Source organism: Patella vulgata, chromosome 5 (assembly GCF_932274485.2).
Source record: "Patella vulgata chromosome 5, xgPatVulg1.2, whole genome shotgun sequence".
NCBI classification, from domain to species: domain Eukaryota; kingdom Metazoa; phylum Mollusca; class Gastropoda; family Patellidae; genus Patella; species Patella vulgata.
The window spans coordinates 68,984,982-69,011,218 of record NC_065883.2 but is presented as its reverse complement, the minus strand read 5'-3'; the positions used below and the strand labels follow the sequence as shown (position 1 = coordinate 69,011,218).

The 26,237-nt window shown below is 37.9% G+C and overlaps 1 protein-coding gene and 1 long non-coding RNA gene across 3 annotated transcripts; both read right to left on the bottom strand.

Moving 5' to 3' along the window:
- Positions 1-1,957: 1,957 nt before the first annotated feature.
- Positions 1,958-4,734, bottom strand: LOC130012850 (uncharacterized). The gene is made up of 3 exons (XR_008788100.1): positions 4,357-4,734; positions 3,832-3,900; positions 1,958-2,848 (listed from the first exon to the last, which is right to left on the bottom strand). It is a non-coding gene; the product is annotated as an uncharacterized LOC130012850 (long non-coding RNA).
- Positions 4,735-5,895: 1,161 nt separating this feature from the next.
- LOC126821755 (interferon-induced protein 44) lies at positions 5,896-18,885 on the bottom strand. Of its 2 annotated transcripts, none has more exons than XM_056100838.1 (7): positions 18,668-18,885; positions 15,480-16,059; positions 12,444-12,493; positions 11,718-11,909; positions 9,601-9,741; positions 8,680-8,851; positions 5,896-7,436 (listed from the first exon to the last, which is right to left on the bottom strand). In XM_056100838.1, exons 2-7 carry the CDS (start codon positions 16,042-16,044, stop codon positions 7,165-7,167), a joined length of 1,392 nt encoding a protein of 463 aa, XP_055956813.1. In that variant the 5' UTR covers positions 16,045-16,059; positions 18,668-18,885; the 3' UTR covers positions 5,896-7,164. The 2 variants fall into 2 exon arrangements, with proteins under 2 accessions (XP_055956813.1, XP_050406205.1); XM_050550248.2 differs by lacking the exon at positions 18,668-18,885 and adding an exon at positions 17,704-17,755.
- Between the last annotated feature and the right edge of the window lie 7,352 nt (positions 18,886-26,237).

Below are 26,237 nucleotides of genomic sequence, written 5' to 3'. Positions count from 1 at the left end.
GAAAACATATATTATTTAGATTAACCAGACCTTTGTGATTTAGGTGTGAAATATAGTTCTGATTTTAATAGACCGGATGTTTGCCATACAATACGAATCTGTAATATAATTTCCTGATGTTAAGAGATGCCACTGCCGATCATGACATGCACTGGTATGTTACAATGTTTGAGAAGTGTCCCCATTTTATACGCCCACATTAAAATGTGGTCGTATATTGTCGTCGCCCCCGTCCGTCGGTCCACAATTGCCTGGGAACGCTCTAGAGGCTAAAGTTAATATCCGATTGACTTTAAATTTATACACGGTGTTTAAGGTCATCGGGTCATGATTTTATATTTCTACACCGTGTTTACCCCTATATATAATCGTTTCGGTTGACTTTAGAATGATACACATAGTTTATGGTCTTGATTTTCAATGATTTTTGATAACTTAAACAACTAAATCCATGATATTAAATGTTTTGTATACTAAACGTTAGCATGAGCCAAACGAATTCTAATGAATTTCTGACAATTGCGTAATGGGTTGTTGCTCTTAATCACATTTTAGTGTATTTTAATACCGACAAAAGTAAAAATATGCGACAACTCTTGTTGACTAACCGGACAATTGAGCTGCTTTGCACTGTAAAAATTTTTCCGTAAAATTTACGGACAAATGGCTGGCAGCTAGGTTGCCAACCAATGTACGTAAAAATTACGACACACCGTAAATATATTTTTACGAACATGTCGTAAAAATTACGTCCAAAGATTGGCAACCTAGCTGCCAGCCATTTGTTCGTAAATTTTACGGAAAATGTTTTACAGCTGTAAAAAACTTATGGTATGATAAGCATCAAAAAGACATTTACTTAAGATTTAAAACAGAATTTAATTATTCAAAACAATATAAGATACAATTAATTCCTCAAAAATGCTTTTACATGATAGTTTAAGATATAATAAAAGACCTGAAAATACTGGAAATTGGAGATTACTGTCGGTAAGTAAAGCTAACAACTGACTTAAAAAAAAACCTGTCAACCACAAATTCATATTTTTAACACATTGGATCAAGAGCAGATTTGATATTACAATATGGAGAATGTTTAGAGATCTAACATATTCTTTGGCTGTCAAGCAGTTTGGTGGTATATTTCAACAAAAACAAAGCTCCTTTCATAATTCTTCATTAATAATAATGAACATTTGTACATGGAATAGTGACGACTTTAAAAAAAAAAAGAGAATTTGTTGCCCTATTAACAAGGGAAATAACTCTCCAAAATATTTATCAAGTTCTCACAAGTCAAGCAAACAAAAATTCCCAGCAATTAAAAAATGTATGTGAAAATTTCCATGGATGTATCAAATAATGGGTAGCAACAAAATATAAATTTAAAAATAATGAAATTATCCATTCAAATACTTGTACATGTAACATTTACATTATAATATTCAAATGAATTTTTTTTATAGTAGAACAACAACATTCTGAATCTATTCTACAAATATATAATCAGTGTGTTACAATAGAATTATCCTCAAATCTTTTTCTAAAATCTTAACCAAGGTGTTGTAATATTTACCTCAAATCTATTATTTAAAACATCATCAACATGAAAGTAAATTATAACAGTAAAACATGATCTATTGAAATAATGAAATCATTCAAATTTTTGGAATTAATGAATTTGCATTCTAAATGTTTAAATGAACAATTTAAAATCTAACAATTATTGAACCCCAAAAGTATCATGACTTTAAAACAAGAACAGCATCAATGCAGAATTCCTATTATTCCACCTTAAATGTACAGCTTGTTTCAATGATTAGCTTAATCTCTGTTTGAAAATGTATATCATTAAATTTTGCACAATAACTCTGCCTAAGCATGTACATTCCTTAGCGAGAATGGCATAAATTGATTCAGTCTCGTAGATAAAAATTTAGATGGAACTCGAACTACTGACAAAGTTAATGAACCAGTCCCAAAATGAAATGTGTAGATGAGAGTTACACAATTTTAATGTTTATGCAACACGGCTGCATATTTAGAGACAAAATGAACTGAGGATAATTTTACAAATGTACCAAATTGTTGATGGACAAATTAAATGACCAAAAGATTTTTCCATTAAAGTAAACGGACATCTTATCAAAAGTACAATAAGAAGATCAAGTTTAATTAAGAAGATTCATTAAAAAGATTTCTTGCAGTGCGTTTAAAGTCTCATTTACAAAGTATCACTCATAAAAGGGTTGTGGCTCGGTCCCTTATCACCTATTTTATACACACTATGTGCTGGTGTATAAAAACTAACCATAAACTCAATAGGCCTATCCCTAAAGTTTGCATGCATGAACATTATTGCATCATAGGTTGCAACGATACATATCACAGTATTTCTTCTTGGACGTGTTTCCAGCTCTCTAGCCACTGCTTTTCCATCTGACGTTTTTGATTCAAAATGTTCCTATATCCGTGATTTGTGGTTCGCCGGAGGGGAATGTACTTTCAGCGGGACACATGTTTCATTGCCGAAAGCCATCTTTTCTCCTTCTTGTCACATGAACTACAGGGGAGTATTCTGCATCGGATGAAAATGGACATTTAAAATATCTGTACCATGTTAACCAAACCGTGGTCCAGAATTTAAAGCACCTTGAACCAAAATGTGGCATCTATACCGTCGTATACCTTCTCACAGTACCGGTATATTGTTGCTATTGTTGTAACTGTACTTCATCCATTTAAAGTTTGACAGTTTAGTGATTAGTTATATCACTTTTTGGCACACTCGAGTCTTCCTCTTTTTCATGATTTCTGTGCGTTATCTGGGTTAATTTCAAAAACGCACCTGCAAAACAAATATTCTCAATCAGGTTGTTTCTTATGACATCCATTTCAAAAGAACACATTTTAATTAAGGAAAAGGGAGCTAAATGTGCGAGAAAATGAAGTTTTATGTCCACAAACAGGAGACTAAACATATCACACATACTATCAGTGTAGACTGGACATATTTCGCCGAGCATAACTGATTACAAATTACACTAAAAACAGAAAAGACTGAATGTAAATCAGTTTATAGACATTCATAATAGATTATTATCGTTGCGACCCATTGTGTTCATTTCTCGGGGCCAAAGAATACAGATTTAGCTCCTTTAAGTTAGGTTGAACTTTTCTGATCATGATTCATATTGGTAGTAGCTGTAACTAACGTAACACCCATTGCTTTCCGGGTTAAAACCCATGCTTTTTTCTATCGTTACCGCATCTTGGGTTTCTGATCAGATTTTTGGACTAACCAGTGGCGACTCTGCACCTATGACAGGTAAAACTAAAAGCAGACTAAAATGGGATTCACCTGTTGCTAATAAGACCTACCCCAAGGTTCAAGCTGGGAGAGAGAAATGGGATTTAACATCCACACACAACACGAACTAGGTCATTTTTGGACTAATAAACATATAATTTTATTTCAATAATTCGCTTTAACCGTAGGTCTTTTATAAACAGTGAGAGGAAAACGAACGACCCAGAAAAAATGAACACGGTTAGTCAGGCAATCTTACTCCTTTCAACGCCACTTGACTCAAAGACATAGGCTTCATTCTGACCTAACTAAGGCCCATGTTAGACCATGGACCTTATACAAGCTCCATGGTTAGACCATTCGTCCAACCACTCCCTCAAATTTCAAGGTCCAAGCAGAGGGCAGGAAGTGTTGGTTTTCATTAACAATGCGCTCAACTCCCAAAATTATTATCTTCAGTAAGTTCAATCTTATAATTTTTCTTTACCGGTAGGGCCTACCTTTGAAAAAATTTTACTAACCCAGAGAAAGGCTGGGTAGCCCACTCTATAGATGACAGGAATGGCACCCAAGGATGCAATAAGCTGTGCCTAAAAAAATTAGTAAAATAAAAAATTAAAAATCATTATCCAGACAATGCATTGACAATTCAATAAATTCTTAATAATGGTTTTCAGTGGTAGGCCTAGCCTACAGACCTGAGACTATGAACTTAATGAAGCCCAGAAATGTTAGCCCTTCATAGTTCATATATTTTTTTTCTATATCAATGTTATTATTATGTCATCCGAGTAGCCTCAACTAGAACTGAAGCCTCCAAAAACAATGCGAAAAAATATTAGGCCTAGCACTAACACCAGAGTGTATTTTTACTCTGTGCTAACACTAACACTGTGACAGTGTATGTGAGTATCATGTATGTCCATTTGTCTAGAAGTAGAAGAGTCTATTCCTACTATTTCATATTAATTCAGTTACCGTACATTTTTACGAATGCTAAGAATCAATCTATGTCAAACAAAGATGTGTCCCTACTGTATACTTACCTAAAACTGCAATGTTTGGTATTGACTGTACTGTATAGTGTTCAACTATTGTGCTCGATGTTGAGGGATTCCTCTTTGCCGCTAACTAACGGTCTTCGCAGTAATGGCGCCCAGGAAGACCGATGACGTCACTTTAATTTAAACACCCGTATGTCATATTTACGGACGAAATTCTGTATTTCTCAAATATTAACAGACTCGTGTCTGTTATCAGGATAACAGACCTGCGCTGTAGGCGTTTTACAGAAACAAGTCTGTAAAAATTACAGAAAAGGCTTACAGTGTGGGGGTATGTTTAGTTGCCTGGCTCCCTCTCTTTTCATAGTGTGTGTTTTGTATTTTGGTAGTTAGTTCCCTTATGAGTTTGATATTATTTTGGATGCATTCAAATGCTTTCTTAGTGCAATATCCGGACGTGAGCTTTTCCTGTATGGTGCGACACTCCTGCATTTCAGATCAAAATGTATTGAATAGATATTCCTAATTATTCTAGATGTATTTGAATTCATGTAGTTTATTACAATAAAGTTAGTTCAATTCAGGTCTAACGTGTTATTTATGTGACATGGACCATCTCCAGACTAATGTGCGTATTAGCCAAGTGAGCTTTGTGGACCAGGTTGTTTAGCTTTATTAAATGAAATGAGAGAGAGAGAGAGAGAGAGAGGGGGGGGGGTTAACGTCCACTCGACACAAACTAGGTCATTTCGGGACTAACATATGGTTTAATTTTATTTCAATAATTCGCTTGCGCGTAGGGGTCTTTAGCAGTGGGAGGAAACCGGGGTACTCGGAGAAAACCCACGAGGTTGGACCGGCGACCCTACTCCTTGTCACGTACAACAGGGGATTCAATACCACAACAGTTGACTCAATGACAGGCCTTGTGATAGAAATGCTACGAAATGGGATTTAATGTCCTACTGTTCGGCGCCGACTGGGCAAATGAAGATAGGCATACACCATAGCGTGGTTTCTTCTTGGCGGAAGGCCTAGCAAGGAAAGTGTCTAGTCGTTCGTATGGGTCGAAAGATCAAAGAAACCTTGACAGTGGGAATTATAAATAAGGGTAGGCTACAGGGCCGCTTTTCGGGAAAAATGTCCCTAATGGCAGACTGTATGGCATATGGTCGTTTTCATCAACCGTCGGTACCTAAAATTAGAAAGTTTCCCCCCAAATCCATTTAATTTCAAAAGCTACACCAACTCTGGTAGTACAATGTTTTATTAATGGACACAGAACATATCAAGCAGATCAGATGATCATACGGGTCGGTAGAAGGTCCACAAGATTCTACAAGTGGACAGGGGTCTCTTCGTTGCACCAAATAGAACAATACATTCAGATCGGGTGATAACCTTTGTTGGTAGAGTGTTCACAATACTTAAAAGTGAATAACTCTAGAAGTACCTAAAGACAGTGGCTGACTATGGCGCACCAGGGCCTGGGTCCCCAAGGTATGTGGTCCTCTTAGAAAGTTAGAATATAAATAGAAAAGAAATTCAACTACAACGAGCTATATTATTAATTTATATTTTATTTAACTATTTATTTATATTTTAATTTAACTATAACGATCTTTTTTCTTTTATTATTTATTTATTTTATCATTTTAATTTGAATATTGTAATTGAAATTAATAATATTGTTAGCACCCCGTACCAATAGCAAATACTAATTTGACCATATTAGTAACGTTAAAGGCTCAATACCACTCTTGTTGTAACTGAATAATATGTCCCAATCTTTATTCAGGTCAACAAATTGTACTATTTTAGAATATTTCAATTAATTGATGATACAAATTTCATCTTAACACACCTTATTTAAAAATTTTGAAAAATTCAACATAATGGTTTGAAACGTCTAACGTAAACCTTTTCAAATGAAACTTCGATTTAAAAATATTTTCGAACCCTCTGGACAAGTAAAAGAGGATGTAATGGATAATTTACACAACAGGTAGGACACTTAATCATCTTGTACTTAGATAGAGATATTATTTATTTTCTGGAACTTTCAAGCCAGCAAGAGTGTTATTGTCCCTTTAATCACCAAGACAATAAAGAATGGAATATATCAGAAAAAGTTATTAGCGCCGCCCACGTACATTGGTAAATACAGTAGACTTCGCATATAACGGACACCTCGGGACCGGAAGATATCGTCAGTTATAAACGGTGTCCGTTATACAAAAAAATCTGCTATCGACCCTGAATTAGCCACCAGAATGTAACACCATCCCATGAAATAACAACATTTATCATATGCAGAATCTACAGAACATACATGTATTTACATAATGTATTCACATATCATGGATGTTCAAACTAAACGAGCTTATTTGAAAAAGTCTGTAATGCAGGTCTGCTTGAATCCGCCAGAAACACAAAGAAGGGTATAAAATAAGTATGGATATTTTCTGGGAAAAGTATTCTGGTCACCGATAATAAAATCAATAATATCATCATTTTGTTCTGCTTATTCGAGAGTCCGTTATAAAAATGGACAAAATGGACTTTTCCATTGATTTGTCGATTAGGGACCGATGAAAATCGTCCTTAATAAACGATTGTCCGTTATACAGTGTCCGCTATAAAAGACTTTGATAATAAGAAATTTCTATTTCAAAAATCGGGACCAAACTGTTGTGTCCATAAGCGATTGTCCGTTGTATGCGCGTCCGTTATATACGGAGTCTACTGTATTACATTGACAATATTACAAACATAATTAGCACAAAATTAGAAAGGCTGTTAGGAGCGCTCATCAATAGTACAGAATAAATGTAAACATTTGTAAAAGTTTTAAGCATCGAGTAATTCATACATATAATCATCAGCAAATCTTAACATTTGTTGTAATGACAACAAGGCAAATCTATCAACTGTTTCATTTAATTCTGTTTCTTTCTCGTAATTTTTAACAGGTAAAACATGACCTCTAGGTAAACCAATCAACTGGGCAACTTGATCCACGACATAAGCGACTCGAGATGAGTAAAGTAGTTGGGTCAGATCTTCTTCTACATCTAATTCGATTTGATCAACTTTAGTCAACACAATAACTTGTGGAATACCTGAAAGAATTTTTTAAAAGTTTTATTTCAGTCAAAATGACAAGAGAGAGAGAGAGAGAGAGAGAGAGAGAGAGAGAGAGAGAGAGAGAGATGGGGTTTAACGTCCACTCGACACAAACTAGGTCATTTTGGGACTAACATATGGTTTAATTTTATTTCAATAATTCGCTTGCGCGTAGGGGTCTTTAGCAGTGGGAGGAAACCGGAGGACCCGGAGAAAACCCACGAGGCTGGACAGGCGACCCTACTCCTTGTCACGTACAACCAGGGATCGAAACCACGCCAGTTGACTCAATGACAGACCGTATGATACAGCACGCACGTGCTAACCATTCGGCCATCCACCCCCCCCCCCCCCCCTGTGAAAATGACAAGCAGAAAATTAGGAAAACCCAACACAGATTGAACTGGATTACAGCTCGGTTATACAACACAGTAATATAAACCTCTGTTAGGGGGTTCGGGCAGGTTGACTGCAAGAAAACGTCTGAATTTCGACAAACCTTTGTACATATTTCGCATTTTGCTTAAAAGGCAGGGGGCACATATCCAACATGGACGGTCCCATGCGCATAATCATGGGGCAATAATATAGGCGGTTGCGGTCCGATACATGCAAAAATCATCCCATCCGAGATACATGTATGTGGAATATAAATTAATCAGGTGAACTCTTTGACCTCTAGAGGGCCTACAAGCTAAATACGCAATTTTTCATACAATTGGGGGCAATTAACCATGAAGTTGCGGCCCGATTAATGCCAAAATCGAATTAATCCGAGATTTTTGGGACATAAACCTAAGTTTCGTTAAATCTGAACGGACGTCCGGACGGACAGGGGCGACGGCATAATATGTAAACATAGAATTAAGCAGTCCCCACCACGTTGAAAGTGGTACGCATACAGCCATAGAAACTCCATACGATTGAACAACTATTTCGTTGTTAAACTTGGGCCAAATATAGAACCAATTTGATTAAGTAATTTACTAATTCATAATTGAAGGTCATAAAGACGGATCCAGTTTAAATTCTCACTCTTTGATTGGCTAGCTTACATATCAGTTTAAAATTCTTACCTATTGGATTGATCAAATTCTAGCTAGTTTAAATTCTTACCTCTTTGATTGGCTAGCTTACACATCAGTTTAAATTCTTACATCTTTTATTGGCTAACTTATATACCAGTTTACATTCTTACTTCTTTGATAGGCTAACGTACGTACCAGTTTAAATTCTTACCTCTTTGATTGGCTAGTTTTTGTATTAGTTTAAATTTAGAGAGAACTGATTCATTCATAACTTCAACCGAAGTACTGTCAATAACAAAAGCTACGCAGTGAATTTTATCTTTTACTGTTGGTGTTTTTATATATCCTGGACTATCTGGTGTGATAGGAGAAAACGGATTAAACTGTAAATGTAAAAACAAACTGCGTTAGCTGTGTTCCCCCAAAGTAGCTGGGTTAGCCTGGCAAGGGACAGGGTATAGTCGACGTTCGGATGGGTCGAAAATTCGAGGTCCCGTGTAAACATTGGCGTGTACAGTTGGAATCGATATAAGAATGGGCCGTAGCGCCCACTGCCGAGCAAAGTGTACCTCATGGCACATTGTTTAGCGTATGCCTATCGCTATTACCCCAGTTGGACCAGAACAGTAGAACGCTAAACTCCATTTCATTTCACTGTAGGAGGAAACTATAGGACCTGGCAACATTACCGCTTGCACAGTTGACAGAACTGGGGTCAGAATGTATATAAACTGATTTACATTCAATCGTTTCCGTTTTAACTCTAATTTCAAATCAGTTCTGTTCGAAGAAATACGTCAGAAGTCTCAATCGAATGGCAATCACTATCGGTTGGTTATTCCAGTCTACACAGATAGTATTTATTGTGCATGCTCTCCAGATAAGAATATGACGTCTCCGTTTGACATGATTGGTGGAATATCTCTAGCCTCGTTCTTCGAGTCCGTTGTTACAAACGCATTATGTTAAAAACATTATTTTGTCTTAAATATTTGATAGCAGAAACCCATCTTTTCCCATCAATGTTGATTTAAATTGACAAATAATTCGTTTTTATTTTCAATGTAGAAGACTTTGGAAGATATATAGACTTAGCTACTTTAAAGTGATCAAGACAATGCTGTTAGCCTACCGTATAACGATCAGGAACGTGACCATCCAACATGGCGGTCAAATCACCCGGATCTATTCCTTGAGTGTCTTCCAGTCCTCGAGTGTCACAGAGACGAAACTTCAAATACGATGAGTCGTTACGAAGTTGATGGCAGCGATACTATAAATTAAGCAAGATACATAAAACTTTTACCGACAAAAATAATCTTAAAGATACATTATAGTAAGTGCAGAAGGACCGCACTACACGCAAAACAAAATCTACAAGATAAACCTGCGGACATAGACATTGCAAACAATAAACAAAAATATTAAATCAAGGGAATGGATCTGAGGTCCAGCCGTAAGCGTCCATTGCGCTGTGCAGTCCCGGACCTGTAATAATACAGGCGTCACTCAAAAAAACCCCCAAAAAACGATAAATAAAAAAAATAACATTTCAAAAAAGACGAAACAGAAACAATGCTACCGATAATGGTAGTCTCCATAATAAGAGCTAAATCTATCTATTGGAGGCATTTTGTCTGGCTGCAAATGTTATATGAATTATTACTTATACAATTATTCATACGCCAAGCCCACAGCCATCTCTCAAGATCACCACGTGAAACGGATATTGAATAGATAAGAAAACGCCCGCCATATACGTTCAAGGTACCATGGTGGCGACGGCAGATTTAAGAACTCAAAATCGCGACTTTGTTTATCATCTTCGCAATGATATTTGACAATCGAGGGTATGAACTGTCAATCGACAAACGTTGGCCACAATTTAGACTAAATCTTGTGAAATCTTCAAACATCAATAACTTCGTCCAGAATAAAGTACTTTGATATTTTCAGTACACACATTTTTCATCATCTGTATTTTCGAACTATGATCGCAAGAATATTCAGCTCCCTATATAAATCTTACATAATGCAACTTTAATCATTGATCGTCGGTCTTTAATTACAATACATCAATCAAACATAATGTACCAGTGAAGTTGTCTAAATCATTGAGGGGTGTTGGATGGTCGAATGGTTAGCACGTGCGCGCTGTATCATAAGGCCTGTCATTGAGTCAACTGGCGTGGTTTCGAATCCCCGGTTGTACGTGACAAGTAGTAGGGTCACGTGTCCAACCTCGTGGGTTTTCTCCGGGTCCTCCGGTTTCCTCCCACTGCTAAAGACCCCTGCGCACAAGGGAAATGTTGAAATAAAATTAAAACCATGTTAGTCCCGAAATGACCTAGTTTGTGTCGAGTGGACGTTACACCCCATTTCTCTCTCTCTCTCTCTCTCTCTCTCTCTCTAAATCATTGATAGTATGAATATTTAATACAGAATAATGTACAATCCCATCAATTTGATATAAACTACACTTAGAAGAATTACGAAAGGGAATGCTGACCAGGATGATGACATTAAATTCCAACGTGAACTATTAAAATAGGACGGATGGACAGGGCACACTGATCAGCTGTGAATATTCGCTAGGTCGCTAAAATCACCGATAAGGATAACATCGATGCGACTTAATGAGCCAGAAATATTAACTTTTTTCCTCCGACAAATTAAATTCTAAGACATTTTTTGTATGTATTAGAAAAATAAATAAAGCCGTTTTAAGTATTTGTAGGTAAAAAATATTCCCTATTTAGTGTAAATGGGTATTAAAATGAGTAAAAGGCACCATTTTGACCGAACCAGTAACGTCTTATGTAAACAGTGCAAGCGCCATTGAGCCAATCATTGACGCCGCGTGCTGTGACGTCACGTGTTGAAGACAGTCATCTTTTACAGAGATATTAGAAGACTTTCATAATCCTCTATGAAACAGATTGCGGAAAGGGGTGAAGACAATTATATTTTCAAATAAAATGTGGGCATCTATACAACGTCCAATGTACTTGATGTATATGAGGTTTCATTCACTTAGATTATTTTGAAGGTTTCGGTTTCAAAGGACGTCTATTAACAAGGTTGGTAGTTCTGAACTCCCCTCTCCCCCACCAATTAAATGAAAGAGAGCATCAAGGCAAATGCGTATTTCTAATAATATTGTATCGTACACATTTAATTACATTTATTTTCATGACAAAAGTGAAATGCGCCGTTAAAATAATAAAAGAAAATAATAAATAAGCTTACTATAGTTGTCAAACTGTGTTCAGAACTTCCGGTACTAGCCTGACAAGTCACGTGACCTCTAAATATGGAATTAATGGTATTAAAATAGCTTGATTTTCCAGCTCCAACTGATCCAACCAATAGGATTCGAGATTGCTTCACACCAGTGTCTTCTACTGGACAATAATCCTCCACCATCTTCTTCAGTGTAGCCTACAAAATTTAAATCATATGTTTTATGTCTTGTTTGGCGATTCGGGAGGTCCATATTTTGACCGGGTTTTTCCGGCACGGCTCCACCACGTCAGTGGTGCAGAAGGGGGGGGGGGGGCTTTCAAGAGAAAACTCATAGTCGTTCAGATGGGACGAAAAATCGAGGTCTCATGTGCACATTGGTAGACCGTAGATCCGCTATCAGGTCAACATTTCCCTCACAGCACACTGTATGGCGTATGCCCGTCTTATACCAGTCCGAGCAGAACAGTAGGGCGTTAAACCCATTTCATTTCATTTCATTTGTTTTGCGATTCAAATATACACAGTTGCTTGGAAGTGGAAATTTGGGTTAACTGGAAACTGAATAACTACGACCAAAGAACAAATTCGAATTCTCTGTTCCCGACTGTATTTGCTATTTCAATAATCGTTGTTGGTCATTTTTGAAGTACAAATCCAAGGATGTATTTTGCCTTTGGTTTTGATGTTAGTTTGATAAAAGGTTTTTGATACACAACATATTTCATATACCTTCTTTTCTTTTTTATCATCTCGCCAGGGTTTGTCTAGACGTACTGGATCTTTAAAACAAAAAGGCAATGTTACATTACAAGACAATAAGCTATGGTACCAAATACGATGTTCATAGCCGCATTGTTACATTAAAAAAAACAATACCTATTAGTAAGTGCAGGGGGGCTGCACCACACAAAATTTACACAAAAACAAATACACGGACAGGACATCATACTCAGGAAAACACAAACATACAGACAATTAAAAAAAAGTGAATGGATCCGGGGGCTAGCCGTAAGCGTCCACTGCGCTGTACAGTCCCGGGTCTGTAGTGACACAGACTTCACTCAAATTTGAAAACAATTAGGAATGCAACCCAAAGAACCCATTGTGTAATTCCAGCATGAGTCATGATCTGCTATATGCTACAGGAAATACGAATGTAAGCATATGTAGTAAAATTCAACTATACAAGTAACCACATCGGTGAAATGTATAAAAAAGTAGTACCGTAAGCAATGTTCATAAGCTCATTGTTACATTGAAAAACAATACGCTATAGTACCAAATGCAATGACCATAACATCAGGATTCCGTGCTTCCCTTCTACCAGTAATTGTTAAAAATATTTTGTGAAAGAGGTAAATGTTTATATAGACCAAGTAAGTACAGATAGGCACTAAAATGTGTTTTGATGTTTTCCGGTTCAAGATCCTCATATCTAAATGACTCTCATTTCAAATAATTTATGTTTGTTTTAAATTCGTTAAATCATCATTAATCAGCATAATCCCGCTTTATATAAGCGCTGCCTCCAAAAGTTTTGTCCTCGCTACAGTCCGAAAACGAAACTCACATCTAGTCCTATGACATTATGTTGGGTAAGGTTGCCGAGTGGTTTAACAGGTGAACTTTATGGTCCATAGGATCTGTCAGTGAGTACAAATTGGCAGCTTGTACGTACAGGAAGTGGGTATGTCCAACCTCTCCAAGTCCCCTGGCCTCCATCTGCTAAAGACACCTAGGCACAAGCCAAGAATTTAAACATGCATTATGCATAAGCTAAATCTGCCTGGAATGTTTTCTAAATTAGACATTAATTAACTGACCCAGTCCATTATCAACTCTCGATGGCATCGGATTTCTCCCATATTTCAACAGATTAGAACGGTTCAGCCATATTTTAATTTAATTTAAAAATGGGGGAGCGAGACTTAGCTTCGAACAACAAGTACGGTGGTTGGAATTATTGCACACGTCTTGTCAAACCTTCAAAGGCTAATATCGTCGCTCGCAATAGAGTAATTGGAGTGAAATTTTCAAATTATTCATTTTACATTATCTATTTTCGAACTATTATAGCAAGAATGGCTAGCTCTTTATCTAAATCTTACATAATGTATCTTTAAGTAAAAACTGCACCACGTGAGTCTCGAAATGACCTAATTTGTATAGAGTACACACGGCTAGAGCAGACATACACATACATTGAGAAGACATACACATAGCTATAACAGGCGTACACATAGCTACAGCAGACATACACGTAGCTACAGCAGACGTACACATAGCTACAGCAGATGTACACATAGCTAGAGCAAACATACACACAGCTACAGCAGACATACACATAGCTACAGCAGACATACACATAGCAGACATACACATAGATACAGCAGACGTACACATAGCTACAGCAGATGTACACACAGCTACAACAGACATACACATAGCTACAGCAGACATACACACAGCTACAACAGACATACACATAGCTACAGCAGATGTACACACAGCTACAACAGACATACACATAGCTACAGCAGACATACACACAGCTATAGCAGACAAACACATAGCTACAACAGACGTACACATAGCTACAGCAGACGTACGCATAGCTACAGCAGACATACACATAGCTACAGCAGACATACACATAGCTACAGCCGACATACGCATAGCTAGAGCTGAGTAGAAGAGTGATTGTTTAGTTGCAACCCTATTGGGATTATCCAGTCTGTATTCTGCTTAGTGTATCAGATAGACTTAATAGTGTAATGGTTGGAGACAGCACCTTCACGTAAATGTGGGTTCCGTTTGGAGGGGTGATTTATACTAATTAGGTACCCCGCAAATGAATTTGGTCAATGGCGTCAAAATGTCTGGTGATCCTAAAGATACATTATGTAAGATTTAGATAAAGAACTAGCCATTCTTGCTATAATAGTTCGAAAGTAGATGATGTAATATAAATAATTTGAAAATTTCATTCAAATTACTCTATTGCAAGTGAAGATATTAGCCTTTGAAGGTTTGGCAGACGTGTGCAATAATTTCAACCACCGTACTGGTTGATCGAAGTTAAGTCTCGGTCCTCCATATTTGATTAAATCTTAAGTATCGCTGAACCATTCTAATCTATTTAATATCGGAGAAATCTGATGCCATCGAGGGTTGATTATGGTCTGGATAAGTTAATTAATGTCTAATTAATACTTTAGAAAACATTTCAGGCCTAAAGAAAGAGCTGCAATAGGCAGATTTAGCTCTTGCATAATGTATGTTTAATATGTCACCCATCGGTTGTCCCGTCCACCTCAGATTCTATATAAGGCTGGCATTCAAGAAAGTCAAGAAAGAAACGTGCCTCGCTAATTTAGAGAGCCAAGCTTACCAGACCACAACCCAGTTAGTAGATAACCATGAGGTGTTCTTGTGGAGAGATGTACCGTTAGCCGACTCGGCCGAAGAGACTGAGATCCCTGGGCGTCCACAGAACTTTATCAGACTGGATACTTAAAGATCCTCTTGAAGTGTAGATTTAGACATATAAGTGTTTTGAAACCATATATATAATTTGATATTTGAACGGTATTCCGGACTAAAAAGTACACAACGTGAGTGGAGTCAAGAATGCAAGGCAATGGATGGTATCCAACAGCAGTAACACACGATATTGTCACCACAAGATCGTGTTGCCCACACAGGTGACGAAGGATAGACTTTTGAAGGAGTATAGTGATATAAGTTTTCTGTGCATTTACATACCCATAACTTGGTAAATTTCCACGTCCTTGAATGTATAGTTGTCATTGGTAACTTCCTGCATTGTTACACCTCCATTATCGTATACTCTACCAAAAGTAAAATTCTGTGGGGTCAGGCCAGTAGGGAAATTTCCGTTGGCAGTTGGGAATACTGTTACATGCGGTAAAATCATCATATCTTGAACATTTACCTGTCCAAAAATTGGACCATAATTCGCTCCCTGACTTATGGCCAATTCCGGACGTTTTATAATAAATCTTTTTGGAGAGAATTTATTCATATATTCCAAACGAAATAAAAAAGCCTTTTGGTCAAATCGACTTGACGTGTTACCACAGGTGCATGATTTCCAATCAACTGACGTATATCCACCAAATACACAACCATCTGTATTGTAACTAATGATAACGGTCGGTCCCTTGTTGTCACATTTTTGATGAAATATCGTAGGACCCATTCCATCTGTTGAAGCTCTGTATAAAAGTTTAAAATCAAATGATCGACCCATCCATTTACAAAACTGGGCTAGGTAAGTATTGTTCAACTGTGCTTCTTTTACAGCCATCTCTTTATCTTCTATCTTTAAAATATTTAAAGATACATTATGAGAGATTCGACAACGAGTTGGCAGTTCTCACTATAATAGTTAAAAACTAGATATTGTAAAGGCAAATTGCTGAAAATTTCATTCAAACTGATCCACTATGAACCGAGAACAAAGCGGGGGACAGAGAGGGAGAGAGAGGGAGAGAGGGGAGAGAGAGAGAGAGAGAGAGAGAGGGGAGAGAGAGGGGGAGAGGGGAGAGAGGGGAGAGAGAGGGGGAGAGGGGAGAGAGAGGGAGAGAGAGAGAGAGAGAGAGAGAGGGGAGAGAGAGGGAGAGAGGGGAGAGAGAGGGGGAGAGAGAGGGGGAGAGGGGAGAGAGAGGGGGAGAGGGGAGAGAGAGAGCGAGGGGGAGAGAGCGAGAGAGATGGGGTTGTTTAACGCCAACTCGACACAAACTAAATCATTTCGAAACGAACATATGGTTTAATTTTATTTCAATAATTCACTTGCTTGTAGGTTTTTTTTAGCAGTGGTAGGAAACCGGAGGACCCGTAAAAACCCCACGAGGTTGGACAAGCGATCCTACTCCTTGTCACTTACAACGGGGAAACGAAACCACGCCAGTTGACTCAATGACATACCTTATGATACAGCGCGCACACGCTAATCATTCGGCCATCCAATCCCCGCTTTTTGAGGAGAGATATTAAACTGATTTATATATGTTTGCACAATACTTCATTACCCGTGCCTATTTTATTCACGCACATGTTGTTCCTGTTTTATGTGTATTTGTATTGTATGATCTTGAAAGTGTGAATGTGTACCCCTACGGCTACTCTTATCTTTCACCTTTACATATTTATTGTGCCCCAAAAGGTCGTTTCGAAGCAATAAAAATTCTATACTACTATAAAATGGTGGCTCATTTTGTCAGAGATATTTCCTCTAACCGTCAAGGTAATATTTGACCCGATTCGGAAAATCAGTCAGGAAGACAAAGGCTAAGATACCTCTTATCGCATGGGGGTTAAAACGGCCCCGTGACCATATGGACATCATGCATGCATCGTTAGGTGTGCCATATCACAAAATATAAACATAAACTGGTCCCATAAAGTGCCTTAAGAGTTAAACTAATAGGCTATTCTTTCAACTGTGTTAATTCGGCGGGTGTTCGATCCCTGCATTGGCCGAGAAAGTTCATCTGGATTTTCCGACGTGGTTTCCCCTTGTCAGTGGTGCAGAACTGAGGGCCTGACAAGGACAGCTGTCTAGTCCTTCGGATGAGACGAAAAACCGAGGTCCCGTGTATACATTGGAATGCACGTAAAAGATCCCTTGGCAGTTGGAATTCGATAAAAGAGTAGGCGATAGTGCCGCTGCCCGGGCAAAATTTCCCTCATAGCACACTGTATGGCGTATGCCCGTCTTCATTAGCCCAGTATAGGAGCAGAACAGTAGGACGTTAAACCCCATTTCATTTCATTTCATTTCATTTCGTGTTAATTCGGTTCAACTATTAAAATGAGCGCGTCTGTTAAATAAAACTATTTTTGACGACTCAAAAGGGATGCGTGGCATGACCCAGTGCCCTCCCCCTAATATGTCATTAGATTATGAAAGAAAAATGAAGATGGAACTTATATAATCAACAGACAATGGAAGAGAATACTCAACTCAACACGTTTTCTTCTGAAAAATAGATTCCAATCTCCTACTTCCACTTTCGTTTTCTTGGCAAATAGACTCGACTATCATGCAACATAAATATTTTCATTTTTAAGCTCGACCTTTGCGTGTGGGGCAGTGATTCTCAACCAGTGTGCCGCGACACACGGGTGTGACGCGACACACGGGTGTGACGCGAGATCTTCCTAAGTGTGCCGTGAAAATTTTGAACGGAACATTTATAAGAAAATGCGAAAAACCACGTGAACCCAATCGAGTATTCACTGGTGTCTACTAATAAGTCCATAGCTTTGTTTTTCTTATTTAATTTGGGTAACTATGTGTCTATGACTAGTTTACGGTTGTATGCTGTCTGACTTACCATGTTTTTATTTTGCAAAATTCAAATATTTTTCATGTATATTTTGTCAGGTGTGCCGCTATTTTTTCATGTGTTCCAAGGTATGCCGTTGGTGTAAGGCGTGGGGCGTGCGGGGCTCACGCGGAAACTGTGCCTTCGAAGTCTACCTGTGTACATGTTGCCGTTGGTGTGCATATATGACTCTTTCTAGTAAGGGAGCTAGGTTCGGGTTGTTGCGAGAATCGCGTACAACTACTACTACTACTTGTTAGTTGTGTTTTACGTCCGCTTCCACCGAGGTGATATCGCAGACAATTACATGTTATGTGTTCAAGGTGCATTAATTTACAATGTGGTTAGTGAGAAATATTAGGATGGTTAGGTTTTCATATATATGTACACAGGACAATAAACAACAGTAGGATAACATGTGCAAAGGACGAAACAGGTGTTAGTAGACATTTACAAGCATGCGATTTGACGCAACAGACATGGAGAAAGACGGACATTTTCACAGACAAAGACATAATATGTACATATATATATATTTTGGGTCGTTTGTGTTGGTCTGGTCGTTTTGTCCGGTAGAATGGCAGGGCGGTGCAACTCTACCTTGGGGCTTTGTTGGTGAGTATGAGTCCTGGTCCATTCTTCCTTCCATTTGGGTATGTTGTCCGGTATGGTGGCGTTGTTACATCTTTATTTCTGTTATTCATTCCTTTTATTGTTGGTTCTCTGAAGGAAGAATCCAGCACCTGAAAAAGAAAGCTAGAGAAGAGAGAGTATTTGATCTTACTTTGATTTTATGGTTATTTCGTCTAGTAAGGCTTCGTGGGGGGGGGGGGGGCGGGGAATCATTTTAAACTAATAATAAAAATAATAAGTGAGAGTAAAAGAAAATAGAGTGTTAACTGAATTGCAGATAAATAATAAAAAAAAAAATAAATAGATATTAATGGTAATAATGAGAATAATAAATTGCTCATGAATTATGTTAATGGTAGATTAGTGGTTTTATTATAAATGTAGGGAGGTTTACGCTTCCTTCTAGAGGACATTTTTGCGCTCCATCCTACTGTTGATTAATTGGTTTTATTAGTTGGTAGATTAATGGTTTTATTATAGATGTAGGGAGGTTTACGCTTCCTTCTAGAGGACATTTTTGCGCTCCACCCTACTGTTAATTGATTGGTTTTATTAGTTGGTAGATTAGTGGTTGTATTATGGATGTAGGGAGGTTTACGCTTCCTTCTAGAGGACATTTTTGCGCTCCACCCTACTGTTAATTGATTGGTTTTAGTTGGTTTATTAATTTTATCGGAGTTATATTAGTTCTGTAAGGCGGTTTACGCTTCCTTCTAGAGGACATTTTTGCGCTCCATCCTACTGTTAGTTGGTTTTATTAGTTGATTTATTAATTATATCGGAGTTATATTAGTTGTGTAGGGCGGTTTACGCTTCCTTCTAGAGGACATTTTTGCGCTCCACCCTACTGTTAAATGTTTAAATTCATTATTTTATATATATCGGAGTTATATTAGTTATGTAGGGCGGTTTACGCTTCCTTCTAGAGGACATTTTTGCGCTCCACCCTACTGTTAACTGATTAAATTCAGTATTTTATATATATCGGAGTTATATTAGTTGTGTGGGGCGGTTTACGCTTCCTTCTAGAGGACATTTTTGCGCTCCACCCTACTCTTTAATTGATTACATTCATTATTTTATATATTTGGTCATCCCTATGTTCTCAATAAAATCCCAGACAAGCTGTGATGTCCAGTGTCTATCGTCGGGTTGTGGAGAGAGGAGTGTTTTGAGACAGAGGATGTTTCCCCTCTCTGCTAGATTCTTAATTACAGATTGACGTTCTTTGTTCAATTGATTGCAGTCAATTAGCAGGTGAGACGTGGTCGCGATTTGTCCACATGGGCATTTAATTGGATTGAAGGTGAAGTCTTTTATTACGTTTATCGTTTTAAGCCTCGTGATGAGTTTGCATATTTTGATTGATGGATGATTGGTGTAAACCTTGTCTACAAGATTGCTATCAATTTGATAGCGATGAGTATTCTCTTGTTTTAGACGGGTTTTCCAAGCATTTTTAATTTTATCTTTGGCTATGCTTGTGAATTCTTGGCTGCTGTATTCTAAATTTTCTATATCCGTTAATGCCAACCCTTCCTTGGCTAGCTTGTCAGCCTGTTCATTGCCGAGGATATTGATGTGGGAGGGGATCCATGCCAGGACTACCTCTCTTCCGTTATTCTTTATTGTTTGAATAGTATACCTAATTTGGTGGATTATGTCCTGTCTGCTTTTGGAATAGTCTGATTCGATGGATTTAATGCTACTTAGTGAGTCTGATAGGATAACGGCTTTTTGGTGTTTTTGGGTGGCAAGCCATTCTATTGCAGTTTTAATGGCCATCAATTCTGCGGTGTACACAGAGCAATGTTCTGGTATCCTTTTCTTGATGTTTAGCTTTGCTTTGGGGATGAAAATGCCGTACCCTGTTAGTCCCTGTGTCTTATCTTTCGACCCATCTGTATAGATTTTAATATAGTCTGCCCATTTTGTGTCTATCAGCTCTAGTGTTAGTGCTCTAGCCTCTATGGGATTATCGTGTTTGTTTGTAACGTTGATTAGGTGCGTATTGATGATTGGATTGCTTAATTGCCAGGGTGGAGTGACGGGATAAGTTTTTGTTTTTATTATTGTCCCTTTTAAACCGTGTTTATTTAAGACATCGTTTGACATTTGCCCGAATGTCATCGGACGCGTATTTTTCCTATAGCCTATTCGTTTGAATTGTTGGAGGCACTTATATGTCGGACATTTTTCTTTTAGCATTTGCAGTTTGCCCCAATACTTGAGTGACAGTTCCTCTCGTCTAAGATCAAGCGGGAGTTCTCCCATCTCTTGTAAAAGGGCAACTGTTTTGGTTCCTATTGCGGCTCTTGTGGCTAGTCTTAATGCCTTTCCTTGTATTATGTTTAATTTATTGAGCTGTGCATCACTTGCATTTGCATAAGCTAAGCATCCGTAGTCGATTACCGAGCGGATGAGTGCTCTGTATATTAGCATAAGAGTACTTCTGCTTGCGCCCCATTCCATTCCTCTGATGTATTTCATTAAATTGAGTGTTTTTGATGTGCGACTTACTACGCTATCTATATGTGCTTTCCAGGAAAGTTTTGAATCAAATATCATTCCTAAAAATTTGGCTTCTGATTTAAATTCTATTTTTGAGCCGTTAAGACTTAAGTCGATTTTCCTGTTAGTGTCAGTCGGGTGAAACAGCATTGCCACTGTTTTCCCTTCTGAGATTTTAAAACCCCAATCGTTTGCCCATTTTGAGATTTGTTTTAGGGTATATTGAAGCGATTTTTTGATTATGCCTATGTTATTTGAGGCTTTCCAGAACGAGCTGTCGTCAGCAAATAGTGCGGATTCGGTGCCCTTCCCCCCGTAGCTAGGAAGGTCATTTATCATTATGTTAAATAATATTGGGCTGATAACGGATCCTTGCGGCGTTCCGTTTTCCATTTTGAATTTGTCGCTTAAGCAATTACCTACACGTACTCTAATGTGCCTATCGTTTAGAAAGTCTTCTATCCACTTGTACATTCTTCCTTTGATTTTCGCGTTATGGAGTTTGTGCAAGAGACCCTCCACCCAAACAAGGTCAAAGGCCTTTGTTAAATCAACGAAAATCGCGCATAGATATTGTTTAGCTGTGAAAGCTTTTGATATGTCATGTTGTAATCTAATGATATGGTCTGCTGTCGACCTGTCGGAGCGATAGCCACTTTGTTGTGTCGTGAAGATGTTGTTGCTTTCACAGTGGAATTTTAGTCTGTTTGTAATTATTGTTTCTAGTGTTTTACATAAAGTGGATGTTAGACTGACTGGGCGATACGACGTTGTTTCGTTTTTGTCTTTATTTGGCTTATGTAGAGGGATTACTGAGGCAGTTTTCCATTCTTGTGGAGTTTTTCCCTTCGTCCATGAGAGGTTAAAGATATCAAGGACTAACGCCAGTGCTTTCTCGGGTAGATTTTTCAGCATTGTGTATTTTACACAATATTTCTACCATGCTATGAGTGGACAGCGGTGCCCGATACTCTGTACCTTGATTCTTAAGTTGCGGGTCCCTTTCCCATGCGGGTGGGGGTCCGACAAAACGTCAAAATTTCGAGTTTATTTAGAATTTTGCGTACTTATCTCTCACGGGGTTAAAGGGGGTGTTCTTAAGGGAGGAATGAAGGGTCGGGGATCTTCTTAAGCAGTGCTTTGGTAAAATCTGAAATTTGTCGACTTATGCACAAAAGTTGATTATTGTGCGCTTAAGTCGAATTAAACTCGAAACTTCGACGTTTTGTCTGACCCCCCACCCCCATGGGAAGGGGACCCGCAACTTAAGGCTCATAGTATCGGGCACCGCTTTCCACTCATCAAGCATAGTAGAAATTTCGTATGGAAGGGTATCGCTGCCAATATTAAATACTCTGCTACAATGTCTTTTTTATTGATTATATGTAAAAAGTACAATGTACAAAGTCATACTATCGGTAATGATGAAGTCAAAATACCTCTAAGGCAAGTGTTAAATGTAAAACGTCGAATGTTAAGTGTTAAATGACAAATGTTTTGTGGGAAAATGCTTTTTTTGACGTGTCTACATTTTACATTTCTCTCATTACATTTTACATTAAAATTTGCTCTCTGCCTCATCCCATTTGTCCTTCACGCATTCTACATAGCATGTTTCGCGCAGCATCAACTTGCATATGCAAATGTAGGATATCACGTGACTTATTAACATATACGGAAACCTGGCACACTATAAGCCAGAACAAGGATATTCACGACACTATAACAGGAAATCAGCCTTTACTCACCTTGGATGGCACTTTATGATGATTACCGGGGGTGGGTGTGGGGGCTGTGCAATGTCCAAATACGAAATTTCAGGTATCATGTTACATATTAGTGAAAAGCACATTCATTTCTGTTTGTAAATATGTAAATAGTTTTCTGGTACAATCGTATTTTCATAATTTAAATCCAATAAATATCACAGTATTAAAGGGGTATTCAAGTAAAATACTGGTCTAAATACGAAATTCTAGATACCATGTTGTCGTATCACTGATTGCTCTTTTCAGATATGCAAAAAATTTTCTGGCACATTCATATTTGCTTAACTTTACAAAATATGATTAAAGTTGAAGTGAAGGAAGTGGGGGGGGGGGGCTAAACTAAACTAAAATAGAGATACAGGGCTTAATCAAAAATTCTCTATGTCTATATTAAAAGATGTATAGTCATTTCTCTCTTTAAATGTATTATTTATTTGGTGGGCACAATCTTATATATTGTTCTCTTTTTTAATGGATCAAAGTACTCAACTCTGTTTATATAGAGACCGGAAAGAGTGTGGTTGTTTAAAATATCAAAATACGGGTATTAATACGAAATTCCAGTTATTGTGTTATAAATTACTGGAAAGTATGTTTCTTTGGCTGTTTGAATCGATCAATTATTTCCTGGCACATTCATGATTACGCACGGTCGTCTAGATAGGTTATTATGGTGTGCCAGCTTGATTTCTGTTGTCGTGCGGTGAATATCCTTATATTGTGCTGGGTCCTGTTTCTCGAAATCTTAACTAAAGTTAAAATCCAAATTTTAGTAGATACTTCAATTTTGATTGGCTAAGCACTAAAATCAATCTAATATTATCCAATCAAATTACTAAAATTTAGATTTTATCTTAGTTAAAAATTCGTGAAACAGGCCCCTGGTTTATAGTGTGCCGGGTTTCCATATATGTTAATAAGTCACGTGATATACATTTGCATATGCAAGTTGATGCTGTGCGAAAGTTGCTATGTAGAAAGCGTGAAGGACAAATGGGGTGTGGCAGAGCGCAAATGTAAATGTAATGAGAGAAAAGTAAAATGTAGACACGTCAAAAAAAGCATTTTCCCACAAAACATTTGTCATTTAACACTTAACATTTGACGTTTTACATTTAACTCTTGCCTTAGAGGTATTTTGACTTTATCATTATCGGTATTAGGACTCTGTACATTGTACTTTTTACATATAATCAGTGGAAACGACATTGTCGCAGAGCATTAAATATTGGCAGCGATACCCTTCCATAATTTCGAACGCGATTTTCGAAGCAACTTAAACCTACAACTAGACTAAAACTGTCAACGACTCGCAACGCTTGGCAACACGTTGGTCTCCACCCACAGCACCCATAATAACAAACAGGGCATTAGCTCGATCTGGTTGGCATTTCATCAAAAGATTTTAATTAGAACCGAGCAGCTCAGTTGGAATGTTATCAAAAAAACCTTCATTAATATTTGCATGCACGAGATCAACATCACCTCACACATGAAATGGGGTTTCGCGGCCTACCTCTGCACCAACTAGCTGCAATATTTGTAGCCGTGATAATTCTTAATCACAGCAACAATTGATACACTATTCGAGGCTTTGAGCAAGTAAAATTAGGTTCAATTACAAAATTTTCAATACATATCATAACAGTTTGCATTGAAATAAGTAATTATGTTACAAATACTGAAGAGTAGAACACAGAAATCTTACCGAACAGTTTTTCTGTATTTTCGAGTGATATTTAATCACGTGATTCTGGTTCGGCGGTCATTTTAAAATGAGCTGAAATTTCACATAGCAGTTAGGTTTAATCAAATCAAATAATTATATGGTAAGGTTTCATATTTATTTCACTGGGAATTGGTTTATTATTATATGTTAAGCTATCTACAGTACAGTTTCTGGACAGTGTTATTAGAAATTAAGGGAGGTATAGACCAGTAACTTTTTTGTAGTCAAATGACTACACAGCTTGCTCAAAGGAAGGTCTTAGGACGATCCACTACTGTGGCCTGGAGCAAGACGGACGGAAGACATCAGTAGTGGAACCATTTCTATGCACCAACATGTACACCCGTAGCCAGCCCCCACGAACACCCCCCCCACCCCCTGCCGAAGAAAAATGATTGCCACACCCTTCCCCATACAAAAAAGTTGCCGACCATAGTTCTAAAATACCTGTATCGTTTGAGTTATACAACTTTGTAGGGGCGTTGTGAGAGTTGTTTTTTAAATAAAAAAAAAACATAATAAAGATGATGTAGGACTAGACGTTACATATTATTGGTTCTGATATCTATCTGCCCAATATTGCGTACTGCATGCTAAAGTGTCCATCGCGTAAAGCAGTTGACACATTGGCCGAATCGTTAGGCCGAATCAATCGGCGCCGAATTTTATTCGGCCGAATGGGTGGACACACTAGCCGAATGCTTCGCCCGATTCACCATTCGATTGCATCACCTTTCACGTCACATGACTTCTCGACATGAATGGTGATTGGCTAATGAATTCTACATTCGGCCGAATGCTTCGGCGAAGCGGGCGTACACCAGGCGAATATAATTCGGCCGAATATATCAAACCAGTTTGATCCGGGCGAATCATTCGGCCGAATGACAGTGGACACACTAGGCGAATTTCGACGCGGATTGATTCGGCCGAATCATTCGGCTAGTGTGTCCACCGCTTTAGGGAAAGTTTGCCTGTTCTGTTTATGAATTCTAGCTGCCAAGAGTTCTTTCACGTGCACCCCACGAGTAGACCTAACCGTGTGGTTTGGTTTGTTCATTAGTCCACCAATATCTATTATCAGGGTTAGTGTTCGGATTATGTTTTTTGATACCCATATTTTATAGTATTTCTTATAGCGGCGGTCTAGAACCCGCGGACTAGTGAACCCCTCCCGAAATATATAAGTCCTAAAAATGTTTTTTCTGACGACATTTCCAGAACTCGTGGAAACATTGTTAGCCGTATTATCTTGGAATATTTTATTTTTAGAGTCTCCAATACCTAAAGAGAAACATCTAGGTATTAAAGGCGCAACAAACAACTCTAAAAAGAAAAGTAAAAAAAAAAACACGTTTTATTTAAATAATGTAGGGGTGTCATCAATAAAGTAGGCCTATATCCGTGAATTAAAAAAAAAACTTCATTTAGAATGAGCTGGAAAAAAAATCCAGTAAAACGATTATTTATGCTGGATCATTTTCTATAGGAATCGACATAATATCTATATTGTATGTGGACTCTTACT

What these genes read in the sequence shown, in the direction of transcription:
- LOC126821755 (XM_056100838.1), bottom strand. Translation starts at nt 16,044, where the DNA reads ATGGCTGTAAAAGAAGCACAGTTGAACAATACTTACCTAGCCCAGTTT. An exon ending in GGAAATTTACCAAGTTATGG is followed by an intron (nt 12,494 to 15,479) that starts GTATGTAAATGC and finishes TTTGTTTTAAAG; the next exon opens with ATCCAGTACGTCTAGACAAA. An exon ending in ATGATAAAAAAGAAAAGAAG is followed by an intron (nt 11,910 to 12,443) that starts GTATATGAAATA and finishes TAAATTTTGTAG; the next exon opens with GCTACACTGAAGAAGATGGT.